Genomic DNA, 22999 nt, shown 5'->3' with positions numbered 1-22999 from the left:
TTTTTTTTTTTTTTTTGAGACAGAATCTCGCTCTCTCCCCCAGGCTGGAGTGCAGTGGTGCAGTCTCGACTCACTGCAAGCTCTGCCTCCCGAGTTCATGCCATTCTGCCTCAGCCTCCCAAGTAGCTGGGACTACAGGCGCCCACCACACCTGGCTAATTTTTTGTATTTTTAGTGGAGTTGGAGTTTCACCGTGTTAGCCAGGATGGTCTCTATCTCCTGGCTTCGTGATCTGCCCACCTTGGCCTCCCAAAGTGCTGGGATTACAGGCTTGAGCCACCGTGCCTGGCTGCCTTCTGTGATTTTAATTGAGCATTTTTATGATTGTATTGTATTTCATCTACTGATGTAATTTTTAATGACTGCCCTAGGATTTACTACACACATTAAAAAATATTCTAGGCCAGGCACAATGGTTCACACCTATAATCCCAGCACTTTGGAAGGTTGAGGCCGGCAGACAACTTGAGTTTAGGAGTTCGGGACCAGCCTGGCCAACATGACGAAACCCCGTCTCTACTAAAAATACAAGTTAGCCAGGCATGGTGGTGGGCGCCTGTAATCCCAGCTACTTGGGAGGTTGAGGCACAAGAATCCCTTGAACCCAGGAAGTGGAGGCTGCAGTGAGCCAAGATTGTGCCATTGCACTGCAGCCTGGGTGACAGAGCAAGACTCCATCTCAAAAAATAAAATAAAATAAAAGTATAAAAGTATTCTGAGCCAGTTCCAGCTGCTTGGGAGCCTGAGGCAGAAGGATCACTCGAGCTTAGGAGTTCGAGGTTGCAGTGCACTGTGATTCATGATTGCATCTGTGAACAGTCACTGTACTCCAGCCTGAGCAACATAGCAACACCGTGTATCAAGGGGAAAAAAAATAAAAAAAATTTAATTTCTCTTTCAAATAATACTATGCCTTTCTTAGTTTTAGATACTGAAACTGACAAGAATATATCCCTTCTGACAGCCTGTTTTATGGGTGCCATAATAACTTCTTCTAAGGCCGGGCGCGGTGGCTCAAGCCTGTAATCCCAGCACTTTGGGAGGCCGAGACGGGCGGATCATGAGGTCAGGAGATCGAGACCATCCTGGCTAACACGGTGAAACCCCGTCTCTACTAAAAATACAAAAAACTAGCCGGGCGAGGTGGCGGGCGCCTGTAGTCCCAGCTACTCCGGAGGCTGAGGCAGGAGAATGGCGTGAACCCGGGAGGCGGAGCTTGCAGTGAGCTGAGATCCGGCCACTGCACTCCAGCCCAGGAGACACAGCAAGACTCCGTCTCAAAAAAAAAAAAAAAAAAAAATAACTTCTTCTACTTTTATGACAAGGCTAGTTAAGTTTGTTATGTAAGATTCACTAACCTGCCTCTTGTTTTGAAAAACCTGGTTGCTTATAGCTCAATATATTAATTTTTCTTGTTTTCCAGCCACAAGGATGGATATGACAAATATACTACATGGAAAAAAACATGGACTAGCAATGGCAAAACTGAACCTAGTCCCAAAGCTTTCATGGCAGACCAGCAACTCCCCTACTGGGTAAGGAGAATGGTGCTCTCCATCTGTGAAGTATTTGTGGAGCCAAATGCAAGAGGAATGGATGAAAATGCTATGTTTAGGAAATCTCTTGTTACAGTTGTTCTTTTTATGACTATTAAAGCAAATATTTTTTATTTTTATAGAAAGCTCAGATATTTCAACATAGTATGAAAGAGGAAACTAGGCTAGATGTGGAGGCTCATACTTGTAATCCTAGCCCTTTGGTAGGCTGAGGTGGGAAGGTTGTTTTGTGCCCAGCCTGGGCAAAGTGAGACCCTATCTCATAGTGAGACCCCATCTTTACAAAAAAATTTTTTTCCAAGTCACCAGGAGTGGTGGCAGGTGTCTGTAGTCCCATCTACTCAGCAGGTCGAGGTGGGGGAATTGCTTGAGCTCAGGAGTTCAAGGCTGTGGTGAGCTGTGATGACACCACTACACTCCAGCCTGGGTGACAGAGTGAGAGGCTGTCTCAAAAAAAAAAAAAAAAAAGGAAAAAAATTGTTTATTTTTTATTTTTTACATTATTTATTTATTTATTTATTTATTTTGAGACGGAGTCTCGCTCTGTCGCCCAGGCTGGAGTGCAGTGGCCGGATCTCGGCTCACTGCAAGCTCCGCCTCCCAGGTTCATGCCATTCTCCTGCCTCAGCCTCCCGAGTAGCTGGGACTACAGGCTCCCGCCACCTCGCCCAGCTAGTTTTTTTTTGTATTTTTTTTTTAGTAGAGACGGGGTTTCACCGTGTTAGCCAGGATGGTCTCGATCTCCTGACCTTGTGATCCACCCATCTTGGCCTCCCTAAGTGCTGGAATTACAGGCTTGAGCCACCGCGCCCGGCCAAAAAATTGTTTTAAAAAAGAAAAAACTAAAGGCTCACCACCAGCTGGCTGAGCTTGGTACATAGCTTTTTAATCCTTTTTTTCTTTTCGTATTTTTGTCTGTTTAAACACAATTTCATGCTTTATATACATGTACTGATTAGGTTTAAAATCAGGCTTCAGATACTATTTTTGTAACATTTAGCTTTTTAAAAATTAATTTGGGCCAGGGCTGTGGCTCACATCTGTAATCCCAGCACTTTGGGAGGCTGAGCAGATCACAAGGTCAAGAGAGCAAGACCATCCTGGCCAACATGGGGAAACCCCATCTCTATTAAAAATATCCAAAAATTAGCCAGGTGTGGTGGCACACACCTGTAATCCCAGGTACTCGGGAGGCTGAGGCAGGCGAATTGCTTGAACCTGGGAGGCGGAGGTTGCAGTGAGCTGAGATCGTGCCATTGCACTCCAGCCTGGTGACAGAGTGGGACTCTGTCTCAAAAAAGAAGAAAATTAATTTGACTTCATATTCTTTTTTCATTTAGTCATTCTTTGAAAATATATTTTCATTATTACATAATGTTGTTGAAATATACCACCATTTAATAAATGATTCGCTATTTTTTTTTTCTGAGACAGGGTCTCACTCTGTTGCCCAGGCTGGAGTGCGGTGGCACAATCTTAGCTCACTACAACCTCCACCTCCCGGGCTCAAGAGATCCTCCCACCTCAGCCTCCCTGGTAGCTGGGACTCTGTGCACGCCACCACGCCTAGCTGACTTTTGTATGTTTTGTAGAGATAGCATTTCACCATGTTGCCCAGGCTGATCTTGAATTCCTAGACTTAAGTGATCCACCTGCCTCAGCCTCCCACAGTGCTGGGATTACAGGCATGAGCCACCACCCCCAGTTTTTTTTTAAAGATGGAGTCTTGCTCTGTCACTCAGGCTAGAGTGCAGTTGTGGGATTACGACTCATTGCAGCCTCAGTCTCCCAGGCTCCAGTGATCCTCCCACCTCAGCCTCCAGGGCAGCTGGGACTACAGAGTGCACCACCATGCCCAGCTAATATTTTAATTCTTTATAGAGACAGCGCTCGATATCTTGCCCAGGCTGGTCTCAAATTACTGGATTCAAGCAATCCTCCTACTTCAACCTCTCAAAGTGTTAGGATTACAGGCGTGAACCCCTGTACCCGGTCAATTTGCTAATTAAAAAAATATTGTTAGTAATGCTGAGCTTTGTGCATGCTTAAAGATTTTTTTCATTGAAGTAAAATTCATATAACATAAAATTAACCATTTTAAAGTGTGCAGTGCAGTGGCACTTAGTATATTCAAAATGTTATGCAATTACCGCCCCTATCTAATTCCAAAGTATTTTCATCACCCACAAGGGAAGCCCTAATTCTTGCTACCCTCAGTTCCTGGTAGCCACTAATTTGCTTTCTGTGTTTATGGATTTATCTATTTTGGATGTTTCATATGAATGGGATTGTGCAACATGTGACTTTTTGTATCTGAACTTTTTCACCTAACGTAATGTTTTTGAGGTTCATATCCATTGTAGGATGTGTCAGTACTTCATTCTTTTTTATGGGTGAATAATACTCCATTGAATGGATATGCCACAGTTTTTTTAAGCATTCATCTATTGATGGACATCTAGATCATTTCAAGCATTTAGCAATTGTGAATAGTGCTGCAGTGGACATTCTTTTACAATTATTTGTTTGAATACCTGCTTGCAATTCTTGGGTATGTGCCTAGAAATATAATTGCTAGATCGTATTTGTTAATTATATGTTTAACTTCTTCAGGGACCTCAAACTCTTTTCCATAGTTGCTCTACCGTTTTTCATTCCTGTCTGTAGTGTATGAGGGTTCTGATTTCTCCACAAGTTTGAAGTGGTATCTCATGGTGGTTTTAATTTGTGTTTCCCTAATGACTAATGCAACCTTTCATGTGCTTGTTGTCCATTTGTATATCTTTGGAGAAATATATGTTATCCTTTACCCATTTTTGTTTTGTTGTCTTTGAGATGGAGTCTTGCTCTGTCGCCCAGACTGGAGTGCAGTGGTGCGATCTTGGCCCACTGTAACCTCTGCCTTCTGGGTTCAAGCCATTCTCCTGCCTCTGCCACCTGAGTAGCTAGGATTATAGATGCACGCCACCACCCTGGGCTAATTTTTGTATTTTTAGTAGAGACGGAGTTTCACCATGTTGGCCAGGCTGGTCTTGAACTCCTGACATCAGGTGATCTGCCCGCCTCGGCCTCCCAAAGTGCTGGGATTACAGATGGGAGCCACCTCGCTCGGTCTTGCTTTGCCCTTTTTAAGTTGTTTGTCTTTTTGTAGTTGAGTTGTAAGAATTATATATAATTTTTTTTTTTTTTTTTGAGACAGTTTTGCTCTTGTCACCCGGGCTGCAGTGCAGTGGTGCCATCTTCGGCTCACTGCAGCCTTCGTCTTCTGGGTTCAGGCGATTCTTCTGCCTCAGCCTCCCGAGTAGCTGGGGTTACAGGCATCCACCACCACGCCCGGCTAATTTTAGTAGAGATGGGGTTTTCACCATGTTGGCCAGGCAGGTCTCAAACTCCTGACCTCAGGTGATCTGCCTGCCTCAGCTTCCCAAATTTCTGGGATTGCAGGCGTGAGCCCCGTGCCTGGCCTTTTTATGTATTTTGGATACTAAACCCTTGTTAGAGCTATGATTTGCAAGTATTTTTTCCTATAGGTTGTTGTCTTCTTTGGTAGAGCCCATTGGTGCCCAAAGGTTTTTAATTTTAAGGAAGTTCAATTTATCTGTGTTTTTGTTTTGTTGCTTTTGGTGTCATCACTTAGAATTCATTGCCAAATTCGAGGCCATAAAGGTTGACTTTGTTTTCTAAGAGTTCTGTTGTTTGAGTGCTTATGTTTAGGTATTATTTTATCAATTGCAAATTAATATTTGTGTGTGTGTAAAGTAGGGTGTCTAACGTCATTCTTTGGCATATGGATATCTGCCCACTTTTAAAAAATAAACTTTATTTTGGAATCATCTTTTTAAAATTATTTATTTATTTATTTATTTGAGATGGAGTCTTGCTCTGTTGCCCAGGCTGGGGTGCAGTGGTACGATCTCAGCTTACTGCAACCTCTACCTCCCAGGTTCAAGTGATTCTCCTGCCTCAGCCTCCCGAGTAGCTGGGATTACAGGTGTGCACCCCCACGCCCAGCTAATTTTTGTTATATTTTTAGTAGAGATGGGGTTTCACCATGTTGGCCAGGCTGGTCTTCAACTCCTGACCTCAGGTGATCCACCCGCTTTGGCCTCCCAAAGTACAGGCGTGAGACACTGCACCAAGCCTGGCATCATTTTAAATTTACGGAGTTGCTAAGATAGTACAGAGAGTTTCCATATATCCTTCATACAGCTTCCCTTAACATTGTTGTCTTACATGCCATGTTATTTGTCAAAGTAAGAAATTAACTTTGGCATAGTACTAATAACTGTAGATTGTATTTGGATTTCATCAGTTTCTTCACTAATGTTCTAGGATCCAGTGCAGCATACCACATTGCATTTCGTGTGCATACTTTTTGACTAAATGAAAGTGAATTTCAGTTTATTTTATGCTTTTTTTTTTTTTTTCGAGACAGAGTCTCAGTCTATTGCCCAGGCTGGAGCACAGTGGTGTAATCTCAGCTCACTGCAGCCTTGACCTCCCCAGGCTCAAGCCATCCTCTCACCTCAGTCTCCTGAGTAGCTGGGACTACAGGCATGAACCACCACACCCATCTACTTTTGTGTTTTTTGTAGAGATGGGGTGTCACTATGTTGCTCAGGCTAGTCTGGAAATTCTGGGCTTAAGCAGTCTGCCCGCCTCAGCCTTCTAAAGTGCTGAGATTACAGGTGTGAGCCACCATGCCTGGCCCTGATTGTTTCTTTAGGTTAGAGCTGGAAAACGTTTCTTTCTTTTTTTTTTTTGAGATGAGTCTTGCTCTGTTGCCCAGGCTGGAGTGTAATAGTGCGATTTCGGCTCATTGCAGGGTCCGCCTCCTGGGTTCACGCCATTCTCCTGCCTCAGCCTCCTGAGTAGCTGGGACTACAGGCACTCACCACCATGCCCAGCTAACTTTTTGTATTTTTAGTAGAGACGGGGTTTCACCGTGTTAGCCAGGATGGTCTGGATCTCCTGACTTTGTGATCTGCCCGCCTCGGCCTCCCAAAGTGCTGAGATTAGAGGCATGAGCCACTGCGCCCGGCCTAGAAAACCTTTCTGACAAGACTCAGATCCCCTTGGCACTTTCCTCACCCTGAGAAAGTATTAAAGCAGAAATTATCCTAATGAGGTGAAAGTGGACTATATGGATGGTGGTGATGCAAGGAGGAGAAAAAATACTTAGGATTGCTAGCAGGTTGGAGAAGATGACCAGGTGGTGGAGAACAGAAATGGTAACTGAAGATTAGCTCACTTGTTCATCTTGACTTGATACTTCCCATCTAGGTTCAGTGTACAAAACCTGAGTGTAGAAAATGGAGGCAGCTTACCAAGGAAATCCAGCTCACTCCACAGATAGCCAAGACTTATCGATGTGGTATGAAACCAAATACTGCTATTAAGGTATGTTCTCTGTCTTTTTGCTTTTGAATTAATTGATACATTAATGTAATCAGCAAATAGTAATGGTGTATGTTTTTCATGTATTGTGTTGATCATTCTATCAAGGTTGTATTTGCATGCATGTAGTAGAATCCCAAGTATAATGACTTAACCAATTAAGGATTTTACTTTTCCATCATTGTAAGCAGTTAAGACAGGCTGTCCAGGGTTGGTTTTCTTGCCCAAGGAAATCTCTTTGTAGTTTCCACTCCAGGCACCTGTAGTCTAACTTCCATCCTCAAGGCCACAAGGTAGTTGCTACACCACCAGTCATGTGTCCAAATCCTAAGCAGAAAAGGGTGAACAGTCAAAGGGTAAGAGGGTTGTATCAGCTGAGCCTGTGCCTCTTTTATTGGGGGAAACAGGAACTTTCCTGAAAGTTCCATCAGTAGATTTCTATTTATATCTCATTGGCCAGAACAGGATCATGCAGCTACTCTGGTTTTAATTTTTTTGTTAGGTTTGGTTTGTTTCGTTTTTATATAATGATGTTGATACCATAAATGCAGCTTCCCTAACTACAGTGAGGACAGAGGAAGAAAATATTTTACAGGCCGGGCGCGGTGGCTCAAGCCTGTAATCCCAGCACTTTGGGAGGCCGAGGCGAGTGAATCACAAGGTCAGGAGATCAAGACCACGGTGAAACCCCGTCACTACTAAAAATACAAAAAAAATTAGCCGGGCGCGGTGTCGGGCGCCTGTGGTCCCAGCTACTCAGGAGGCTGAGGCAGGAGAATGGCTTGAACCCGGGAGGCGGAGCTTGCAGTGAGCTGAGATCGCACCACTGCACTCCAGCCTGGGCAACAGAGCAAGACTCCATCTCAAAAAAAAAAAAAAAAAAAAGAAAATATTTTACAACTGAGCATGTTGGCAACAGTAAACAAAACTGGATCCTATTAGTGAGGAAGAAAAGATTAATTGATATGCTTGGCAATTAGGAATCAGCCATCGTTGTTATAATGTGCCTTTTTTGAAATTTGGTGATTACTTACTGTTTAAAAACTTAGTGCCTAGTGTGTTAAAGGTGTTAATCTACATAAATGCCACTGGTGCCTGCAGTATGTTAAAGAATCGTTTTAATCTCAGAAGTAAAATACTTTGTTTCTAGAAATTGAGATAAAATTAACATATTATACAATTCACCCTTTTAACGCATACAATGGAGTGGTTTGTGGTGCAGGTTGAGCACCCTAGTCTGAAAATCTGAAATGCTCCAAAATCTGAAACTTCTTGAGCACTGAGATGATGCTCAGAGGTTCTGCTCAAAGGAAATGTTCATTGGAGCATTTCAGATTTTCAGATTAGGGATGTCCAACTGGTAAGTATGTTGCAAACATTCCAAAATCCAAAAGGCTTCTGGTCCCAAGCATTTCAAATAAGAGAAATTCAACCTGGGATTCAAAATATAAACATCGTATTTTTATAATGCCTGGGATTCAATAAAAGCCTGGGATTCAAAATATAGACATATTATATTTTATTATATTTAATAATAAACTATACAGTTTATTTTCTGTGCCTGACATATTTGTTTCTTATTAATAAAAATATATTAGGAGTGGCTGGGTGTGGTGGCTCATGCCTGAAATCCCAGCACTTTGGTAGTCCGAGGCAGGCGGATCACCTGAGGTCAGGAGTTCGAGACCAGCCTGGCCAACATGTTGAAACCCTGTCTCTAGTGAAAATACAAAACTTAGCTGGGTGTGGTGGCATGTGCTTGTAATCTCAGCTACTCGGGAGGCTAAGGTAGGAGAATCACTTGAACCCTGGAGGCAGAGGTTGCAGTGAGCTGAGATCATGCCATTGCACTCTAGCCTTGGCCACAAGAGTGAAACTCCATTTAAAAAAAAAAAGAAAGAAAAAAAGGAGGGTAATCAGTGAATTATATCATACATTTATGTTTAATGTTTGCAAAACTACCAAATGTTTTTCCTGGTTGTACCATACTACAACATTTTGTAGTGTTACATGTATATGCACATATATACACACACCCCACAGTTTCTTCATCCCACTCGTTGATTGATGGGCATTTGGATGGGTTCCACAATTTTGCAATTGTGAACTGTGCTACTATAAACATGCGTGTGGAAGTATGTTTTTTGTATAATGACTTCTTTTCCTCTGGATAGATATCCGGTAGTGAGATTGCTGGATCAAATGGTAGTTCTACATTTAGTTCTTTAAGGAATCTCCACACTGTTTTCCATAGTGGCTATACTAGTTTACATTCCCACGAGCAGTATAGAAGTGTTCCCTGATCACTGCATCCATGCCAACATCTACTGTGTTTTGATTTTTTGATTATAGCCATTCTTGCGGGAGTAAGGGGCTATCACATTGTGTTTTTATTTGCATTTCCCCAATCATTAGTGATGTTGAGGATTTTTTCATATGTTTGTTGGCCATTTGTATATCTTCTTTGAGAATTGTCTATTCATGTCCTTAGCCCACTTTTGATGGGACTGTTTGTTTGTTTCTTAATGATTTGTTTGAGTTCATTGTAGATTCTGGGTATTAGTCCTTTGTCAGATGTATAGGTTGTGAAGATTTTCTCCCACTCTGTGGGTTGTCTGTTTACTCTGCTGACTGCTCCTTTTGCCTAGCAAAAGCTCTTTAAAGTCCCAGTTATTTATCTTTGTTTTTATTGTATTTGCATTTGGGTTCTTGGTCATGAAATCCTTGCCTAAGCCAGTGTCTAGAAAGGATTTTCCAGTATTGTCTTCTAGATTTTTTGTAGTTTCAGGTTCTAGGTTTAAGTCCTTAATCCATCTTGAGTTGATTTTTGTGTAAGGTGAGATATGAGGATCCAGTTTCATTCTCCTAAATGTGGCTAGCCAATTATCCCAGCACCATTTGTTGAAAAGAGTGTCTTTTCCCCACTTTGTTTTTGTTTGCTTTGTTGAAGATCAGTTGCCTCTAAGTATTTGGGTTTATTTCTGGGTTCTCTGTTCTGTTTAACTGGTCTGTGTGCCTATTTTTATACCAGTACCATGCTGTTTTGGTGACTATGGCCTTATAGTATAGTTTGAAATCAGGTAGTGCAATGCCTCTGAATTTGTTCTCTTGCTTTGTCTTGCTTTGGCTATGCGGGCTCTGTTTTGGTTCCATATGAGTTTTAGAATTTTTTCTAATTCTGTGATGAAGGACAGTAGTATTTTGATGGGGATCACTTTTAATTTTTAGATTGCTTTTGGCAATATGGTCATTTTTACAACATTGATTCTAACCATTCATGAGCATGGGATGTATTTCCATTTGTTTGTATCATCTGTGATTTCTTCCAGCAGTATTTTGTAGTTTTCTTTGTAGAGGTCTTTCGACTCCTTGGTTAGGTTTATTCCTAAGTATTTTATTTTATTTTGCAGCTATTGGTAAAGGGGTTGAGTTCTTGATTTGACTGTCTGCTTGGTCGCTATTGGTATATAGAAGAGCTACTGATTTGTGTACGTTAATCTTGTATCTGGAAACTTTGCTGACTTCTTTTATCAGTTCTAGGAGCCTTCTGGAAGAGTCCTTAGGGTTTTTGGGGTAAACGATCATATTGTCAGCAAACAGTGACGGTTTGACTTCCTCTTTATCAATTTGGTTGCCCTTTATCTCTTTCTCTTGTCTGATTGCTCTGGCCAGGACTTCCAGTACTGTGTTGAAGAGGAATGGTGAGAGTGGGTATCCTTGTTTTGTTCCAGTTCTCAGAGGGAATGCTTTCAACTCTTCCCCATTCAGTATTATGTTGGCTCTGGGTTTGTCATAGATGGCTTTTATTACATTGAAGTAAGTCCCTTGTATGCCGATTTTGCTGAGAGTTTTAATCATAAAAGGATGCTGGATTTTGTCCAGTGCTTTTTCTGCGTCTATTGAGATGATCATGTGATTTTTGTTTTTAATTATGTGGTGTATCACATTTATTGACTTGCATATGTTAAACCATCCCTGCATCTCTGGTATGAAACCCACTTGATCATGGTGGATTATCTTTTTGATATGTTGTTGGATCCGGTTAGCTAGTATGTTGTTAAGCATCTACGTTAGCTAGTATTTTGTTAGTGTCTGTGTGCATCAGGAATATTGTCTGTAGTTTTTGTTTTTGGTTATGTCCTTTCCTGGTTTTGGTATTAGGGTGATGCTGGCTTCATAAAATGAATTAGGGAGGGTTCCTTCTTTCTCTGTCTTGTGGAATAGTGTCAAAAGGATTGGTACCAATTCTTCTTCGAATGTCTGGTAGAATTCTGCCGTGAATCCATCTGGTCCTGGACTTTTTTTGTTGGTAATCTTTTAATTACCATTTCAATCTCGCTGCTTGTTATAGGTCTGTTCAGGGTATCCAATTCCTCCTGATTTAAGCTAGGAGGTTTATATTTTTTCCAGGAATTTGTCCATGTCTTCTAGGTTTTCTAGATTACGTGCGTAAAGGTGTTCATAGTAGCCTTGAATGATCTTTTGTATTTCAGTGGTGTCAATTGTAATATCTCTCTTTTTCATAATGAAGTTATTTGGATTTTATCTCTTCTTTTCTTGGTTAATCTTGCTAATTGTCTATCAACTTTATCTTTTCAAAGAACCAGATTTTTGTTTCATTTATCTTTTGTATTTTTTTTTTGTTTTAATTTCATTTAGTTCTGCTTTGATCTTGGTTATTTCCTTTCTTCTGCTGGGCTTGGGTTTGGTTTATTTTATTTTATTTTTAATTTTTAAAATTTTCTGTAGTGTCAGGGTCTTGCTGTATTGCCCAGGCTGGTCTTGAACTCTTGGCCTCAAGTGATCCTCCCTTCCCAGCCTCCCAAAGTGCTGGGATTACAGGCATGAGCCACCGCACCTGGCACCACACCTGTTTTGTAAATACGGTTTTAATTGGGACATAGCCATGCTCATTCCTGCTCCTGGCACCATACCTGTTTTGTAAATAAAGTTTTAATTGGGACATGACCATGCTCATTGTTACGTATTGGCTGCTTTCATGCTACAATGATAGTATTTGCGACAGAGCCCAGAATATTTATTATCTGGTCCTTTACAGAAAATGTTTCCTGACCCCTTTTCTGACCCATGGGCATGGTATTTGTCTCCATCTTTTTAAGGTTAATGTCTTCCAACAGTGTTTTCTAATATTCACTGAGGATATCTTTTATGCCTTTGTTCAGTTTGTTTCTAGATACTTAATTTTTTTTCCCGTAGTTGTAGATAAAATTGATTGTTTTTTTGTTTTGGACGGAGTCTCACTCTGTCATCTAGGCTGAATTGCAGTGGCACCGTATTGGCTCACTGCAACCACTGTCTCCTGGGTTCAAGCAATTCTTCTGCCTCAGCCTCCTGAGTAGCTGGGATTACAGGTACCCACCACCATGCCCAGCTAATTTTTTTTATATTTTTAGTAGAGACAGGGTTTCACCATGTTGGCCAGGCTGGTCTCGAACTCCTGACCTCAGGTGATCTGCCTGCCTTGGGCTTTCAAAGTGCTGGGGTTACAGGCATGAGCCACTGCGCCTGGCTTATTTTTTATTACTTATTTATTTTTTGAAACGGAGTCTTGCTTTGTCACCAGGCCTGAGTGCAATGGCACGATCTTGGCTCACTGCAACCTCTGCCTCCCAGGTTCAAGTAATTCTCCTGCCTCAGCCTCCTGAGTAGCAGGGACTACAGGCACGCACCACCACGCCTGGCTAATTTTTTGTATTTTAGTAGAGACGACTTCCCCGTGTTGGCCAGGCTGGCCTTGAACTCCTGACCTTGTGATCTACCTGCCTCGGCCTCCCAAAGTGCTGGGATTATAGGCGTGAGCCACTGTACCTGACTGATAAAATTTGTTTTTAACTCCATTTTCAAGTTGTGCACTGTTGTGACTATATAGAAATACAATAGACTTTTGTATATTGGCCTCGTACCCAGAGACTTTGTTAACTTCACTTAGCAAGTTTCATAGATCTTTTTGTAGATTCCTTTGGGTTGTCTGCAAATCAGTCATACAAATAATCATGATTGTCTACAAACCTCTTCTCAGTCTTTTTTCCCTTTTTCTTGCCTTATTACATTGGTCAGTACCGCCAGTGATAGTGTTCTATAGAAGTGATGAGAGCTGGCAACCTTGCCTTGTTCCTGACTTTAGGAGGAATGTGTTCAGTATCATATACAGTGTCAGCTATAGCTTTTTGTAGGCATTCTTTATGAGATTGAGCAGTCTCTTTTTCTCTTCCTAATTTGCTGATAACTTTTTATGATGAGCAGATGTGGGCTAATAGTTTTCCTGCATCTTTTATGATGACCATTGCTTTTTCTTCTTTAGTCAGCAAATGTAATGAATTACACCAATTTGGGAATGTTGAATCAATGTTGCATTCCTGGGGAAAAAAAATCCACTTGTTTTTAATATATTGTCCTTTTTATATATTCCCAGATTTGATTGAATTTTGTTAAAGATTTTTGCATCTGTGTTTGTCTTGGATACTTTGTTATTTTCCTTTCTTGTAATAACCTTGTCGGGTTCTGCCCTCAGAGTTATGCTGGCCCTGTGAAACGAGCAGTATATCCTCTTTTCTATTTTGTTTGTCTTATAAGTTTGATATTACTTCTTTTTTGTGTGTGTTTGGTTGAATTTGCTAATGAAACAATTTGGGCCAGTAGCTTTCTTTGTAAAAAGTTCAGAAATTACAAATTCAGTTTCTTTAACAGATATATGGCCATTTAGGTGGTTTACGACTTCTTTCCATTTTGGAAGGTTGTGTTTTTCAAGCAGTTTGTCTTTTTCATCTGTGTTGTCACATTTTTAATTTAAAGTTGTTCGTACTGTTTCCTTGTTCTTCTTTTAATGTTGGTGGGCTCTATCTTGGTATCCCTTCTTTTATTCTTGATGTTGGTGATTTGAGAGTGAGGGAAGGAAAGCACTGATCTAAGCATGGGATTAGATTCCTGGAATTGGTAAGAGCCTTTCCAAAATCTTTCAATTTAGCACTAGATATTTTTCTTTCTTTCTTTTTTTTTTTTTGTAAGGCAGTTGTCACCCAGTTCAGAGTACAGTGGCATAATCCTGGTTCACTGCAGCCTTGACTTCCTGGGCTCAGGTGATTCTGCCACCGTAGTCTCCTGAGTAGCTGGGACTACAAGTGTATGCCACCACGCTTCACTAATTTTTGTTTTGTTTTGTTTTTTTTTTTTAAATAGAGACAGGGTTTTGCTGTCTTGCCCAGGGTGAGGCCCTTGATTGATTCTGGAACTCAACTTTGAAAGTCGAAGGCCTCTCTGAGAAGAGGAAGAGAAAAAAAAATGGGAGGGAGCTGACATGAAGGCATGGGCAGTTCATTTCCAGGCTGTGTGGCTGCACTGTTGGGAGCTGGGAACTGAGCAATGAAAATACCATGAACATGTGAGGCATAGGGGAGCGTGTCCAGCTTGCAGGAACAATGTCTTGGTTGCACTAAACTTAATTAACTACCTGTGTCCCAGATTACTTGACAATGAAAAGTTGACTCAGTGGCATTTCGTTACAATATTTAAAGGAGAGTTCAGGCAAGCAACAGTCAAAAAGAGCTGATTATTTTAATATATTCTTTTTTTTAGCAATTTTCAGTCAGCCTATGTATGCGATGATTCTAAAAATTGTTTCAGATAATTTTTTAAGATTTTGGATGATTTGTATAATATTACATTAATCAATACTAGCTGTGATTCTGTTGTTGTGGTTTGGTTTTGTTTGAGAAGGAGTCTCGTTCTGTTGCCCAGGCTGGAGTGCAGTGACACCATCTAGGCTTACTCCAACCTCCGCCTCCTAGGTTCAAGCAATTCTTCCATGTCAGCCTCCCGAGTAGCTGGGTCTGCAGGTGCTCACCACCATGCCCAACCAATTTTTGTATTTTTAGTGGAGACGGGGTTTCACCATGTTGTCCAGGCTGGTCTCAAACTCCTGATCTCAGGTGATCTACCTGCCTTGGCCTCCCAAAGTGCTGGGATTACAGGCGTGAGCCACTGCTCCCAGCCACTCTAGCTGTGATTTTTACATTTTGTTCTGTGCTTTGACTAAACTGTAATTGGAGTGATCCATAATCTGGCCTTTTACTTGCTCACAATTGAATGGACAGCTTTGACTTTATCTCTACTAATTCAAACTATGCCTTGCTTTTTGTTTTTTAAATTTTTTCTTGGGTGGTGGTCGTCACTTTCAATTTCTCTAAGTAGTTTTTGAAAACTCAAAGGTTTTCTGTAGAATAACTTTACTTTTAGACAAGTGATATATGTTCATTATTGAAAAATTCCAGCAATGTAGAAAAGAACAAAGATAGAAAAAATTCATGCAGTCATCATTGTGAAATAACCATCATTGAGTGAGATTCATTCAAGAGTATCTATATAGTGTACCTCTGTGTATATTCAGGGAGAAGGCCTGATTGACAAATAGCTTCCTGTTAAGGAATAGTACTATACACACACTTTTTTCTAAGTTGGTTGTGTTTAATATAACATCAATTTAAAATAAGAAAAGGAAGCCAAAGTGAAATAAGAAATTGTTGAACATAAAATACTTCTTTATCCCAAGAAATAAGTTTCTAAAAACTCTCTAAAAGGTTAAGAAAATATGAGAATAAGAAGTGGGAATCAGCTGGGCACAGTGGCTCATGCCTGTGATCTCAGCCCTTTGGGAGGCTGAGGCAGGAGTTTGACCTGGGCAACATGACGAGACCCTGTCTCTGCAAAGAATACAGAAATTACCTGGGCCTGGTGACGTGCGCCTGTAGCCCCGGCTACTTGGAAGACTGAAGTGGGAGGAACCCTTGAGCCCATGAGGTCAAGGCTGCAGTGAGCCAAGATCGCACGACTGCACTCCAGCCTAGGTGACACAGTGAGACCCTCTTCCAAGAAGTAAAAAAGTTGAAATCACTCTAACTTGAAAAAAAAATAAAACTTCATGTTTCAATTTTAGATGATATTGGTCAACACCCTGTTATGAAATCAGAAAAAATAAATTATATAACACTTTCTTTTCTTCTCTCCCAATTTTTGTTATGGTTTTGTTTTTTGTTTACTTTTCTTGGCGATTTTATTATCTTCTTTAACTGTATTCCCTCCATTGTTCACTCTCACTTACATGTTTATGTAGATCTACTACTCTCTGTAATTTCTCTTACCGTAGTTCCCTCTATCCCAGGTTCTTTATTTTCATTTGAAACCTGGCTGGCTGTATTTTAACATTAAGCATTTTTTTCCAGGAGGGCCTCAGAGGTGTCAGATTCCTTACATTACTTTTCTTCTCACCTCACCTTAGTAAAAGCCTTTATAGTCTTTTAAAATTCCAACCTTTTTTTTTTTTTGAGATGGAGTCTCTGTCACCCAGGCTGGAGTGCAGTGGCGCAGGGACTACAGGTGCCTGCTACCACGACCAGCTAATTTTTTGTATTTTTAGTAGAGATGTGTTTTCACCGTGTTAGCCAGGATGGTCTCAATCTCCTGACCTCATGATCCGCCCACCTCGGCCTCCCAAAGTGCTGAGATTACAGATGTGAACCATCACACCCAGCCCTTAAATTCCAACTTACTATGGATAATATCAAATCTTGTCCCCCAACCCAGTCACCCTCCTTTGAGACCCCTTCATCTTACTCTTCTAGTATAAATCGATTGCTCTCCATAACCTAAACTTTTGAAATACTAATTTAAATGATATTTATTGACCCTGAGTAATTTTGGTTTTCAGTGTGGTGTGCTGTCAAGGAGAAAGTCAGTGAAGGTTTATTTGTAGAATAACATGAAAAAGAACAGTTGACAACTCTGTATACCGTTTTTGATCTTGCTCTTTCTCATTTAATGTCTTAAAAGATGTATTCGTATAAGTATGTAAAGATCTCTTCTTTCTCTTTATTTTTATTTCATTCTTTTTTAAGTGATGGTGTCTCGCTCTGTCATTCAGGCTGGAGTACAGTGGCATCCTCTTAGCCCAGTGCAGCCTCAACTCCTGAGTTCAAGTGATTCTCACCTGACTCAGCCTCTCACCACAGGCACACCACAATGCACAGCTAATTTTTTTTAATTTTTAATGTTTTTGTAGTGACAGGGTCTTGCTATGTTTCCCAGGCTGGTCTCAAACTCCTGGCCTCAAGTGATCCTCCCAGCTTGGTCTCCCAAAGTGCTGGAATTACAGGTGTGAGCCACTGTGCTCAGCCCTTCTTTCTCTTCAATGGCTGTCTCATAAGTAGTCCACTGAACAGACGTCCCATGCTTAATTTAGTGCTATTGAAGGGCATTTAGGTTACTTTTAAACATTTACTGTTCCTCACTGTGCTTTAATGAAAAGCTTTCTATCTGTGCTATTTTTGAGTATATTTATTTGTAAGATCAGTTCCTACAAATGAAATTTCTGTATCAAAGGGTAGATGCTGTTCTTTTAAGATGAAATAAGTTATAGACACAAAGAATTATAATTTGCATGTAAGGAGGAAAGAATAAAAGCAAACACTGGTGTACCTCCCTACTACTCAGTTGAAGAAACAGAGCGCTCCCAATGGCTTTGTCCCTTCCTCCAGTGTGCTCCTCAGTAGTTATTGTTATGCTTCCTCTCTTTCCGTTACAGGAGTAAACAGTGTCCTGAATTTTGTGGGTCTTTTTTTGAGACAGAGTTTCGCTCTTGTTACCCAGGCTGGAGTGCAGTGGCGCAGTCTCGGCTCATTGCAACCTCTGCCTCCCAGGTTCACGTGATTCTCCCGCCTCAGCCTCCTGAGCAGCTGGGATTACAGGTGCCCGCCACCACACCCGACTAATTTTTTGTATTTTTAGTAGAGACGGGGTTTCGTCACGTTGGCCAGGCTTGTCTCGAACTTCTGACCTCAGGTGATCCATCCACCTTGGTCTCCCAAAATGCAGAGATAACAGATGTGAGCCACTGTGCCCGGCCCTGAATTTTGTGTTTCTTATTCCTTTGCTTTTCGTTACAGAGTTAATACATATTTCTGAAACCCTAAGTAACATAAGTTTTGCCTATTTTTATACTGGTTACAAATTATATCACAATTGTTTATATTCCTCTTTAACTTGCTCTTATCACTCAACATTAAGGTTTTGGGGATGCATCCATGTCGATGCCTAAAACTTTGGTGTATACCAAAGAGTAGTATTACATTGTGTGAACCTACCTTGGTGTATCTATTCTTGTGTTCATGAATATAAGGGCTGTTTCTAGTTTTTGGCTGTTAAGTGCAAATGCTGCTGTGAGCATTCTTGCCTGGCACAAGGACAGGAGTGTCTTTGAAATACAGTCCAAGGACTAGAACTGCTGGGCCATATGGTATGACAATCTTGTTTGTTTAGGCACGTTTTCTTAGTGAAATAGAACATACAGAAAATGCACAAATCAAAATGCATAGCTCAATGAATTTTCACCAAGTACCCATTTAGCTGGCTCCCAGGAAAGAAACTGAACACACACCAGCCCCTTAGAAGCCCTGTGTCACTTTTAATCACAGTCTGTAACCGTTGCTGCCCTAGAGTAACTGCCTACTTTCCTGACTTACAATCATATTGTTTTGTTTTGTTTTGTTTTGTTGCTTGCTTTTAAGTTTTACATGAATGGTATCCTACACTGTGATTGTTCTAGCTTCTTTTTTTGTTTTGTTTTTGAGACGGAGTCTTGATCTGTCACCCAGGCTGGAGTGCAGTGGTGCGATCTTGGGTCACTGCAACCTCCTTCTCCCAGGATCAAGTGATTCTCCTGCCTCAGCCTCCCAAGTAGCTGGGATTGCAGGTGCGCACTACCGTGCCCAGCTAATTTTTGTGTTTTTAGTAGAGACGAGGTTTCACCATGTTGGCCAGGCTGGTCTCGAACTCCTGACCTTAGATGATCCACCCACCTCAGCCTCTCAAAGTGCTGGGATTACAGGCATGAGTCACTGTACACAGCCTGTTCTAGCTTCTTTTGCCCAACATTGTCAGATGCGTCCATGTTGTAATGTGTGGTCGTAGTTTGTTTTCATTGCTGTGCAACATGCCATTGTTTGACTGTAATACAATTTGGGTGTCCATTGTACTGTTTATGACCTTTGGGTATTTGCTAGCTTTTTTCCTTTTTTTTGAGACAAAGTCTCCATTACCCAGATGGAGTGCAGTGGTGCTGTTACAGCTCACTGCAGCCTCAACCTCAAACTCCTTAGTCAGTCCTCCCACTTCAGTCTCCCGAGGAAGTACAGGCATACACCACCAAGCCTGGCTGAGTTTTGCAATTTTTGTAGAGATGGTGGGGGGGTCTCTCTGTGTTACCCAGGTTGGTGTTGAACTCCTAGGCTTAAGCGATCCACCTGCCTTGACCTCCCAAAATGCTGGGATTACAGGTATGAGCCACTGAGTCTGGCCAGTTTCTAGCTTTTTTTGAATACAAATAATGCTCCTTTGAACACTTTGTAATACTTTTGTTGATGCAGATATACAAGAGTCTCTCTCTGGAAAATATAACCCAGTTAGAATTGCTGGATGTATCATATGTAATTTCAGTTATAAAAGATGATGTCAGATGATTGTGCATTTTAAATGTTTGTATTTTGTCACCACCCTTCATGGTTGTTATATGCCTTTATTTTCCACCAGGAACGCCCTTGTGAGAGTGCCTTTCTCCCCACACCCTAACTTTTTTTTTTTTTTTCCTGAGATGGAGTCTTGCTCTGTCACCCAGGCTGGAGCGCAGTGGTGCAGTCTCGGCTCACTGCAACCACCACTTCCTGGATCCCAGCGATTCTCCTGCCTCAGCCTCTCCAGTAGCTGAGATTACAGGCACCCGCCACCATGACTGGCTAATTTTTATATTTTTAGTAGAGCCAGTGTTTCACTATTTTGGCCAAGCTGGTCTCAAACTCCTGACCTTAGGTGATCCGCCCACCTTGACTTCCCAAAGTGCTGCTCGACCTCCCAAAGTGCTGATATTAGGCGTGAGCCACAGAGCCAGGCCTTCAAACACTCTCATTTATACATTGTTTCATCAAAATGTTTTTCTTTGCCAGCCTGATAGGTGAAAAGAGATATCTTATTGAAGAGAAATTGATACCTGAGACTATTTTATAAGCAACCCTAATTTAACACTTGGTTTTCTTTTGTAGCCCGAGACCTCAGATCATTGTTCCCTCCCAGAGGATCTAGTGAGTACTTCCGCATGCTGTGGATTGGGGTTAATTGTGCCTTTGATGATAAATGTTATAAGGAAATGATAGTAACAGCTTCATGAATTTCTTTCTCTTTGGTTGCTGACCAGTGGCTTTTTAATCTAACATGATAACTATATTATGAAAATGGTAGCAATAGTGATATTATGGGTAGTCCTTCCCCCAACTTGAAAAATAAAGATAAAGTTATATTGGTTTTCATTAAAAGGAAATGAAGAGGAAGACACAGCTCTCCTGCCTTGCTGTAGGGCGCAGGCTTGCTGTACTTGTTTTTCAGGGATGACTTTGTGACCTTTTCTCCACTTGAGTCCTCCTAAGAAAAGCACAAGAGGGCCACAATTTGATTGTCTTGGCCTGGATTCAGCTGCAGGAGTGTTCTTGCGCATTCTGACCTCAGCATGTTGGCTTTGTCCTGTCCTCGCCCAGATATGGGAGGAGGAGCAGTACTTCCAGCTGGCAAAGCTGGTCACATTTCCTGTGTCTTCATAAGACTTTGCTACCTGAGTTGACAAACTCCAGTGTACCATGTAACCAGATTCAGTGACTATTTCAGAAAAGAGTTTTTTAAATTTTGGGTTTCTTGAGTTTCTAGAATCCTGAGTCATTGTGATTTTCAGTGATTCAGGATTGGATTGTTCTAGATGTCTGAAACTCAGGAACTACGATAGCTTTTCAGGCAAAGACAGCATTGTCTTTTAGCAAATCTACTTTAAATGCATTCTGTTATATAAAAGGGTGTGTGTGCGCATATTAGTCCATTCTCATGCTGCTATAAAGAACTGCCTGAGACTAGGTAATTTATGAAGGAAAGAGGTTTAATTGACTCACAGTTCTGCATGGCTGGGGAGGCCTCAGGAAACTCAGAATCATGGCAGAAGAGGAAGCAAATGTGTCCGTCATGATGGCAAAAGGGGAAAAGCCCTTGTAAAGCCATCAGATCTCGTGAGAACTCATTATCAGAAGAACAGCATGAGGGTAACGCCCTCATGGTTTAATTACCTCCTACCCGCTCCCTGCCATGACACAAGGGCGTTATGGGAACTACAATTCAAGAGGAGATTTGAGTGGGGGCCCAGCAAAACCATATAATTATGTATATATGTGTGTGTACACACACACACACACATACACACACACACACACAGACACAGATTTTTTTTTTCTAGGCTCCAGAATAGACATTTTTTTTTTTTTTTCCAAATTCCCGGAGCATAAGTGTCAGATTGCATTTAGAAAAGCCTGTCTACCATAGATTGTGGCAGTGTTGCTTTAGAAGCCACATAGACTTTCTTTTTTATTTCAGTAGTCATCATGAGAAGGCTCTGATTTGTTGACTCCATATGTTAAGTCAACTCTGGAATAGGATCACATATTTGAAGACTGAAAGTAACTGCTTTTGTTCACTTCTACATTTGGCATCTTATTCTGATGGTTGCAGTGTACTTTTCCCTTCTCAAAGTTTTTTAGTAGCCTTTGGCAAAAAGCAGTAATACTTACTACTTGGGAGCATTGTTTTTTATGCCCAGTTTCCCAATTTTAACTATCTTGAGGTCCTAAGTTAAAGGCGTGGGGCTTGAATGATAGATAGATGATGACTGAGCAGGGGTACATTTCTCACATCAGACTTAAACCTAGGCTTGCGAGCTAGTACATGGGCACAGCTTTCAGACTTACCTGGCGCTGGGGGGCTTATTTTGGGGGAGGGATAAGGGAGGCTGTTGCTGTATGTCGGAAATAATTCTGCTTGGGAGACATTCTCGCCAGATGTTATCAGCCCATTTTTGTTTCTACATCTTTGTGTGTAGAGCTCTGGAATAGAATAGTTAAGTCTGAGCGAGAAAAAGCATAGTGGGTTAAGGATGAATACAACGAACAGAACCCTCTTTCCTTGGCAGAATCTGCTTGTAGATTTCTTGTCTGTCCTTGTCTCTCTTCTTCCTGCCTGGCCCATTGCAGAGAGTATTGGAAGTTTCCAATCACTGGTGGTACTCTATGCTCATCCTACCTCCTTTGCTGAAAGACAGCGTGGCAGCGCCCCTGCTGTCTGCCTACTACCCTGACTGTGTTGGCATGAGCCCCTCCTGCACCAGCACAAACCGCGCCGCTGCCACTGGCAATGCCAGCCCTGGGAAGCTGGAGCACTCCAAGGCCGCCCACTCCGTGCACGGTGAGAGCCATTCCTGGGACTCCCTGCTTTCCATCCCCCACTCCCCTCCCTGGGGATGTATGAGTTAGCAAAATGCAAAGGATTTTTTTTAATGTGCAGGCTGGGCACAGTGACTCATGCCTGTAATCCCAGCATTTTGGGTGGCCGAGGCAGGAGGATTCCTTGAGGCCAGGAGTTCGAGACCGGTTTGGGCAACATAGCGAGACCTTATCTCTAAAAATAAATAAGTAAATAACATTTATTTTTTAAAATGTATGTGACCTATGATATAAAGCCCCTCATTATTTCATGGAAATGGTTGTGCTGTGGATCAGTCATATCATTTATGTATAGTGTGTGGTTAATTTTTCCTCAGGAATTTGGAAAACCTGCAAGACTCTAATTATCTACAGGACTTCATGGGTGTTCATTTGGAAGTTGGATTGCTGTCTCGTTTAATGATAACATGAACTCTGACTTACCAGGAAAAAGTTTTCTACTACATGAACAGTCCTTTTTCCTCTGAGTCTTTCTGCCTCTAATTATTGCCATTGGTGATTCCAGAAAAATGACCTACTCTCAAAGAAAACTGCAGTGCAGGCATGCTTTTGATTATTTATTTTATTTTTTTGAGATGGAGTCTCGCTCTGTAGCCGAGGCTGTAGTGCAGTGGCACGATCTCGGCTCACTACAACCTCCAGTTCCTGGGTTCAAGCGATTCTCCTGCCTCAGGC

The 22999-nt window shown here is 41.5% G+C and overlaps 1 protein-coding gene across 1 annotated transcript in view; it reads left to right on the top strand.

Annotated features, from left to right (window-relative positions):
• Positions 1-22999, top strand: part of KDM1B (lysine demethylase 1B) — a 68746-nt gene that overhangs the window by 10116 nt on the left and 35631 nt on the right. The window contains exons 6-9 of the mRNA XM_023209781.1: positions 1424-1535; positions 6840-6956; positions 20057-20095; positions 22076-22286. Of these exons, the coding sequence (XP_023065549.1) occupies positions 1424-1535; positions 6840-6956; positions 20057-20095; positions 22076-22286 (479 nt within the window). The remainder of the gene's footprint in view (positions 1-1423; positions 1536-6839; positions 6957-20056; positions 20096-22075; positions 22287-22999) is intronic.

The sequence above is a fragment of the Piliocolobus tephrosceles genome, chromosome 5, assembly GCF_002776525.5.
Source record: "Piliocolobus tephrosceles isolate RC106 chromosome 5, ASM277652v3, whole genome shotgun sequence".
NCBI classification, from domain to species: Eukaryota; Metazoa; Chordata; class Mammalia; order Primates; family Cercopithecidae; genus Piliocolobus; species Piliocolobus tephrosceles.
This window is presented reverse-complemented; position numbering and strand designations above follow the sequence as displayed.